Below are 8,904 nucleotides of genomic sequence, written 5' to 3'. Positions count from 1 at the left end.
TCAGCTTCAGCTTGAACTTGCATGTGCGTAGTTGGTGGTCTGTTCCACAGTCAGCCCCTGGCCTAGTTTTCACAGCTGATATTGTCAAAATTATGTCAAAATTTCATAAATTGTATACTTTAAATATGCATAGCTTATTATTTGTAAATGATACCACAGTAACACTTAAAAGTCTGGAAAGTAAGTTTTGGAACATTCGTCTTGAGCATTATTTCTACACATTATGACTACAAAGTGGGAAAAAAAACAGAGGTTGGAGTAATTTAAGTGTTAATTATAATTCTGGAATATACTGATCCATATCTAAATATCAATTTTAATTTGTTTTTCAGGCAACTACCCTGAGAGTGAGGAAATTAGAGGAAAATATTGAAGCAGAAAGAGCAGCACATTTAGAATCAAAATTTAATTCTGAAATTATTCAGGTAAAATAGAAATAACTTGTGAAATGGGTTTCCTGAGTAGTGTTAGAACATCTGAGAAAAACAGCATGATGTTCAGATGACAAGGTGTGCAGGACGTGTCTCTCAGTACTCATTGTGAGAATGGAGTTGAGCATTAGTGTTGTGTTTACCGTGTAAGCTGTGGCGTGTTCAGGATACAGTGTCTGATACGGTAGACCAGGGACTGGCCCGCTGCTGCCCATGGACTGAATCCTGCATCCTGCCTGTTCTTACAAAGTTTGTACTACAGAGCCAGAGTGGAGAAGCTGTGACGACGACCTTAGGGCCTTGAAGCTTAAACTGCTTACCATCTGGCCATATACAGAAGAAGAATTGCCACGCATAGTGTTCTTTTAATTAGTAATCATGCAATGAATTTCTTTTGTGAACATTTCAAAGTGTACCTTCATTTATTGCTTGTATATAACCTGTGTACCCACCTATCATTGCATTAAGAGTTGTAGGTGAAGGCAAGGGGGTGCCCTTTTGGAACTTGGATTGATCATCAGAAATCCGTGTATATGTCCGTACTTATATGTGCATATGTGTATTGATCTGTATTGATTGATCCATTGATACAGATTGGAAGCTGTAGGTGGAAACACAGAATCCTAAAAAAGTTATGTGAGCATAAGGAAGAGAGGAACTAACTTTGGGAAGGGAATGTAAAGGGCTGTCCTCTACAAAATTGTCCTTTTCCTAGGTCTTAGAGAATAAGGAGGTGTTTCTGAGAAAAATAAAGGCCCCCAAAATTAGCAAAGTATTTCCTGTGGCTCAATCTGTATATGAAATTATTAAATATGTACAAGCTACTCATAATTTAAAACTAATATTTGATACCTAACTTAGTGTTATTTGAAGAAAAGCAATAATTTATATTTGAGCTATAAGTGAAAAAAAGACCCCTCAGACTTAATGCCGTGGAGTCAGTTCTGACGTAGAGTGACCCTTGTTTAGGTTTTGAGACTGTAAGTCTCAGTGGGGAGACTGGCCCCTTTCTCTGGATGAGGATCACTGAGCTCTCGGTTGGCAGTGCTACACCTGACACTAGACCAGGCCACCACAGCCTCCTATTTGAACTGTGTTGTTGTTGTTGTTAGCTGCTGTTGAGTATGACTCCTCGTGACCCTGTGCACAACAGGTCTGAACTCTCTCCTATCCGACTTCACAATCTCTTGAGACACTGGAACCCACTGTTGCAATCACTATGCCAGTCCACCTGGCTGACGGTCTTCCTCTCCTTTGCTATCCCCTCGTCTTTCCAAGCAGGATGTCCTTCTCCAAGGAATAGCCTCCCCTAGCAACATGCCCAAAGCATGTGAGATGAAGCTTCATCCGCCTCGGGGGCACTCTGGCTGGACTTTCCTCAGTCTATATCTTTTTGTTCTTTGGGCAGCCCGAGGGATACTCAGTGCTTGTGTTCTGTACCACAGTAGAAATGCATCAGTTTGAACCATAGACCTATAAATATTGACATGTATTTTATTGTTACGTATTGTGAAGTTGGGACTAATGCATATAACTGACCCTTCAGTGGGTTTTCAGAGCAGTACATTGCATGCGAGGAGATTGCTCGTCTTTCTCTTGTGTAGCCGCTGGTGTATTTGAACAGCCAGCCTGTCGGTCGGCACTGCATTTCCTTACCACTAAGCTACCAGGGCTCGAGGACTTTCCCGTTAGGTGGTTTCAGTTCTTCACCATGTGTTATGAGCTACTTCTAGATCTGTATTTGAAGTATTAGATTATGAAATCCAATGGGATACCATGGTCTAAAAAGGAGAAAGTAGAATCTAAAGCTAAAGACTGAACTCAAGTCTTACGTTTCTTTCAATTAGATTGATTTATCTTTTGTGGGTATGTTTATTTTCCGAAAGGGAAAGTTGATAGCAGTGTAGTCAGAAGAAAATACTGCATTTAGACAAAACAACAAAGATCAGTAGAGTTTAAAAGGCCATAAATGGAAAATTTAAATCCGGTTGTACCTGCCTGTCTGTTCTACTTCCTTATTTTAGTGTTAGAATAAAATGCTTCAATAGTATTCTAATTTTTTTTTTTTTATAAATAGGAAAAAACCATTCTGATTATCATCAGCATATATTAACTTAGGAAGCATTTTCGCATTGTGCTTTGTATTCCTTGTGCTTTGCTGCACAGTTTTCCATCTTGCTGAGTTCATCTCGTGACGTTCAGTTTGCCTTTCACCTTCCCTGTGAGATCTGCGTTCAAGCGGACTGTGTCTCTGAGGCCTGTTGGATTTGCTGCTGTCACGGGGGGCACTCCCCACGTTTTTGGTGGTCCCCCTCTTCTACAGCCCACAAATCCTTGAGAACTGAGCCTGCACTCTCATGATGATTGTGTGTGCCATGAACACTGACACAGGGCATTGCCTCACAAATAGAAAATACTGAATTAGTATTTATGAAATAAAGCTTGCCCTTTGCTCCTTCATGTAACTGTGAAATAGTCTAGGTTCATGTAACTGTGAAATAGTCTAGGTATTACTTCTCTAGACTGTTTACGGAGGAAGAGGAGCTCAGTGATGTGCTCAAAGTCACAGCTTTTTATCGGAAATATTACAGTTTCCTCCTTTTTTATAATTTCAGCAAACAGTATTTATTTTACTTTTAACCTAATTTTCTTAAAAAGTAAAACATTGACATAGTTAAGAAATTGAAACAATACTAAAAAATTGGAAATTCTTGGCTTTATGCTTATTCTCTCACTTTTCACACCCTTATTTTCCCACTTATCAAATGCAACATTCTATACACACTGTTTTGACCTTGCTATTTTCAACTTGATAATACATCCTGGAGCTTTTTCCCTTTAAAAATGGTTTGGTTATGTATTGTTATTTTGTAGGTATGGTCTAGTTAGTGGTGAGGAGTTGTGCTGCCAATCCAAAGGCACACAGTTCAAACCCACCAGCTGCTCTCCGGGACAAGGATGTGCAGTCTCTTATATTTTACAGCCTCTGAAAACTTACTGGAGGGTCAGCTATGAATCTGTTCTGATTTGGCTGCACATAATACCAACAGCAACAATATTTTATTCTACTGTTGATGGTGACAATCAAGTCTTTGAAATAAAAATTTTATGTAATGTAAAAGTTCTATAAATTTTAGTTATGTAAACTTTAAAGCATATTTGAAAGTGGAGGAGAGAGTGAAATAAACCCCTCATGAATACATTACCCAGTTTTAACTCTTAAATCTAGTCTAACTGTATTGTTTTATCTATTAAAATATTTGGCCTTCTATTTAAAAACCCATTTGGGCTCTCGGGCCTGGTTTAAATTGTTTTTTTGTCAAACATTCTTCTAAGTGTTATAGCGCTGGTCTGTGTACTTGCTGTACAGAGGTAACTCGTGGTTGCTGTGATGCTAAACACTGTGAGACTGATTTGTCAAATGTAATAATTACCCAAGGTGAACAGTGTTTGGTGGAGCTTCCCGATTAAAACAAGCTTGGAAGCAGGAGTGGCATCCACTTCTGAAATGGCTTGCCTCCAGAAACTCTATGAACATGGAGAAATGACCAAAGTTATATTAAGTGTTCAGGTCTTTTGTTCATAGGGTCAACAACAACAACAACAACAACAACAACAATTATAACATTAGCTGCTCCACTGATTTTTTTCTCGAGCAAATCCTAAACGTATCACTACAGCTATAAATAATTTAGTCAATTTTTTAAAATAAAAATGCAATTTTTCTACAGTGAGATATCTCTAACAATAAAAAGACCTGTTAGCTTTTTTTTAGATTTGCAAATATATTCAGGTATTGATGAGTCTAAAGAATACTTCTAATTACTTGGCAAAAACTAATTTTTCATATTTTATGAAAGCTGTTTAGATAGATGCCTTGGTGTAGGATAGGTCGAATAGAATCAGCCTATTTTTTCCCCATATTCCAGCTAACTGGTCGTTGTACCCTCCCCTCTGGCTTAGTCGGTAGGGAGCTGTGTTGTGGACCCAAAGCTAATACCTGCCTGTTGGTGTGAATGCCCCAGTGACTCCACAGGAGAGACGCCTCCTGTGTGATTTACAGCCTTGGAAACCCAATGGAGGGTTAGCAGTGAGTCAGCAATTGTATTAACATACTGAGAAAGAAGATCACCTGCCTTTTGCTTATTTTCCTTTTTAAATTGACACAGAAAAAGAATCATTTAAATGAATGGTAGCCTGCTGTTGAGAAAGTATTCTATTCAATTTACTATGGATGCTCGTATCTCTTCGATTGCTTTAATTACTTTACTGTCATCTGGTAGTTACGAATTCGAGACCTTGAAGGAGCTTTACAAGTAGAAAAGGCCAGCCAAGCAGAAGCTGTTGCTGATTTGGAAATGATAAAAAATGAATTCAAAGAAGTTGAAAGTGCATATGAGCGAGAAAAGCGTAATGCCCAAGAGAGCTTTGCAAAACTAAGTATGTAAGTATGTGTCTGTAAAAGTCTCTAACTTAATATCAAGATTTTTTTAAAATTATATAACTATGAATGTGGAGAATTTTTAGATACAGCTTCTGATAATATCAGTGGTAGATTGGGGATAAAGAACCTTACAAAATTTTGCCATAGTATTCTACTTCCCTGAATAGATAAATGAGATAATGCTTTTTTAGATTTTAAAGCATAATGGGTATTTTTTTTGTCTCAGAATTGCAAGTTTTTACTAGAAAGTAACTATGTTAATGTCTTTTGTATTCTGTTTACTGATACAATGTAGTGCATTTAAATACTTTGATTTTAACGTCTGATAAAATGTTTATGTGGTCTTGAATGATGCTCGTGTTCTTTCCAAGCTGTAGAAGTAATATTGAGAGTAGAACTACTGTTGTTATTTGCTGTTAAGTTGCCTGTGATTCATAGTGACCCTATGTACAACAACCCTAAACCCTGCTCTATCTTGTGCCAGTCTGCTGTCTCTAACACATCTATCCTCATTACCCAGCCACTAAATCAATTCACCTCATTGAGGGTCTTCCTCTCCTGCGCTGTCCCTCTACCCTCCCAAGCATGACGTCCCTCTCCAAGGACTGGTCCCTCCTTGAAACATGCCCAAAGTATGTCAGACGAAGCTTCAGAATCCTTGCCTCCAGGGAGCAGCCTGGTTTCACCCTCTCCAGGATGAATCTGTTTGTTTTCCTAGCAGTCCATGGTATATTCAGCACTCTTCTCCAGCACCACAGCTCAAAGGCATCAATTCTCCTTCTGTCCTCCCTAGTCATTGTCCAACTCTCTGATGCATAGCAAGTGATTGCTAAGACCATGGCCTGTATCAGGCGCACCTTAGTCTACTGCTGTCTAATTCAAAGAAACAGAGGCTCCCCTTGACTTTCCTACCCTTGCCCCACTAGTGCTCTTTTGGAGGGGCTGTTGACAGAGTCAGAGGAGTCATCTTTGTTTGGTTGTACTAACTAACAGTGAGGATCTCTGGTGGCTTAGTGAGGAAGAAGATTTGAATGAATCATTTTAGGAATAATTATAAATACTGACCTCCAGTGGCCTAAGGGACAGGGAGCTGTACTGCCAACCCAAAGGCATGCAGTTTGAATCCACCAGAGTTGCTCCATCAGTTTCTGCCTGTGCTGTTTACTGCTTCAGAAATCCCACTGGCGGGTCAGCTGTTAGTTGGCTTTGACTTGAAGTTATATAACAACAACACAACAACTAACAGGCACTGGGCTCCACTTTTACAGAGCTCATTTTGCTCTTATAAAATAACATTAAAAAAAGCATTGAAAAACAGGTTGCTGTGATGCTAAACACTGTGACACTGATGTGCCAAATGCGATAATGGTTACCCATGGTGGACAGTGTTTGGTGGAGCTTCCCGATTGAAACAAGCCTGGAAGCAGGAGTGGTATCCACTTCCGAAATGGCTTGCCTCCAGAAACTCTATAAACAGTTCTCAGGTCTTTTGTTCATAGGGTCTCTATGAGTCGTCTATGACTCAATGGCACTTAACAACAACAACAATAATTACTTTTAATTAAAATTTTTCTTTTTATCACATCTAAAAAGTCAAATACTTATATTGTTTTGGGGTTTTTTTTTTAGCCTTAAGACAATGATTTTTATTACTTTCAGCCTTCTATATTTGATACTATAAATATACTATTGAAAAGTTGACAAAATATTTAAATAAGAATTGAGTTTGTGAAAATTTACAAAATACTACAAAAGTCCACTGGCTGGTAATCTTATCTTACATGTTGGAATTTTACTTTTCTAGGATCTAAACCGGAAGCAATTTATCAACTTTTCTATTATATAATTGCATATTATATAGCTCTTAAAATATTGAAAAAAGTATTATGAAAGTGGCATTCTACACTGCAGAAATTCCCTTTCTTTTAAGACACCTCATCAGAAGGCACACTTTAATTACCAGCATTTACCTCAATAACAGTTTTAAGTTTTATTGTTTTTATAGGTGTTGTCAACTCCAGTGCATAATGACCCTTATATACAACAGATCCAGACCTTGTCGGATCCTGGTCTTACCTCAGTCTCTGCTGTCTCCAGTCCATTGTTGCAGCTTTTTAACACTCCCATTTCACTGAGGGTCTTGCTCTCCTCCTCTGACCTTCCATCTTTTCAAGCATGATGCCCTTTTCCAGGGAGTGGACACTCCAGATAGCGTGTCCAAAGTATGTGTCTCTAAACAGAAAGTTTCACCATCTTTGCCTCTCAGGCATACTGTAGCTGCACTTCAAAACAAGTTGGTTTGTTCTTTTGACAATTCATGATATATTCAGTACCGTTCATTGTACCATGCATGATTCGAAGGCATCAGTTCTTTGACCTTCTTTGATCATTTCCCCAACTCTTACAAACATATGAAACAATTGAAAATGCCATGGCTTAAGTCAGGTGTACCTTACTCTTTAAACTGTCATCCTTGCTCTTCAGCACTTTATAGAGGTCCTTGATAGCAGATTTGCCAAGTGCAGCACTTCTTGATTTCTTGACTGCTGCTTCAGTAGGTATTGGTTGTGGAACTGAGGGTATTGTGAACAACTTATGTTCACATTATTGACAACCACTTTGGAGACAACCACTTTTGATTCTTGTCACTCTTCTGAAATTTGTTTTTTTTTAACTTGTGGTTTTGACAAACGTTTACAGAAAAGTTGGATTTTCTTTCCTTCATAAGATTTAATTTTGGATTTCTAAATAACATGCATATTCTGCAATCCTTACTTTGGCCTCTGCTTATTTCTTTCTGTGCCTTCTCTTATTCTGTAGAATTTTATATTTTGATTCCATATTTTTATTTTTCTAAAGTTCTGATTTATTTTTTAATATTGCCTTGATATTTAATGAAAATTATTATATTTTTCCTTATGTAGATACAAACTTTGTTATTTTACTTGCTATTTCCCCAGTGCCTGAAGTGGTACTTGACATATCTCAAACCAAAAAAACTAATTGCTGTCATGCTGCCTCTTAGAGAACCCCATGGGATAGAGTAGAACTGCCCTGTCAGGTCTCCAAGTCTGTAATCTTTACAGACGTGAGTTGCTACATCTTTTTTTGTGTGTGTGTGATGTGGCTACAGAATACAAACTACTGACCTTTAGGTTAGGAGATGAAGGCTTAATTTTTTACATTAGAGCTTAAAAAATTAAGAGGTAATATGCAAACCAATTAAAAACAGTGAAAAAATTAGAGGAACTAGGTCTACTCTATTGGAAAAATCAGAACTTAGATGAACAATAACGTACGAATTTAAGTTACAGTTAAATAGGAATTGTGTTTTTTTAGCACATTTGAAATTAAAATACTTCTGAGCAGCCTTTCATTATATATCTTTAAGTGAATGTAAACAGAGTTTAGGACCAGCTTGAGAAAAGTTTAAAGAGGAGGAAAGTTCTCTGAAAGGAAATGCGTATGTCTTCAAAGGGAATTGAATAGTTGTGGTGTTAAGGATATATTGTTCAAAATAGCTTTCCTAGCCACTGACTGACTTTGCCTGGATGTCTGGGAATTTGTGAGTAGGGCATGTTAGAACTATCCACAGGGATATTGCTCATCTCACCATTAAATTGATCATGTCCAGCAGCAGAATTTGAGAACCTCACCACCGGCAAAGAAGAAGTAAGAGAATGTAACACGTTCCATGGTGCCAGAGATTCTTGCACCAGTCAGCTCGGGGCATACAGAAGCAGCGTGGCCTAAGCAACCTCGGCAGAGACCTGATGTGAGATGGAGTGGACTTTGGCACCACTACCCCATGGAACCAGAACTAGAAGCCTTACCCCAATTTATTTGGACAACCTGGGGGAGGGAGTTGAAAAGCTATACGTAGCAGGAGTGATGCAGAACAGATCATCGTACAGCTGGGCTGTACGAGGAGGAATGTGGCATCAGGATTGGTGGAAGAATCATAAAAATCTGCGTTATGCAGATGAAAACTGAGGAGGACCTGAAGCGCTTGATGCAGAGGGTCAAGGA

General features: G+C 38.4%; 1 protein-coding gene across 1 annotated transcript in view; it reads left to right on the top strand.

Annotated features, from left to right (window-relative positions):
- Window positions 1-8,904, top strand: part of CCDC171 (coiled-coil domain containing 171) — a 313,076-nt gene that overhangs the window by 69,437 nt on the left and 234,735 nt on the right. Inside the window, exons 7-8 of the mRNA XM_006881285.1 lie at window positions 333-425; window positions 4,715-4,875. Of these exons, the coding sequence (XP_006881347.1) occupies window positions 333-425; window positions 4,715-4,875 (254 nt within the window). The remainder of the gene's footprint in view (window positions 1-332; window positions 426-4,714; window positions 4,876-8,904) is intronic.

Source organism: Elephantulus edwardii, unplaced genomic scaffold (assembly GCF_000299155.1).
Source record: "Elephantulus edwardii isolate Elephantulus edwardi_28Jun2011 unplaced genomic scaffold, EleEdw1.0 scaffold00014, whole genome shotgun sequence".
Taxonomy (NCBI): domain Eukaryota; kingdom Metazoa; phylum Chordata; class Mammalia; order Macroscelidea; family Macroscelididae; genus Elephantulus; species Elephantulus edwardii.
This window is presented reverse-complemented; position numbering and strand designations above follow the sequence as displayed.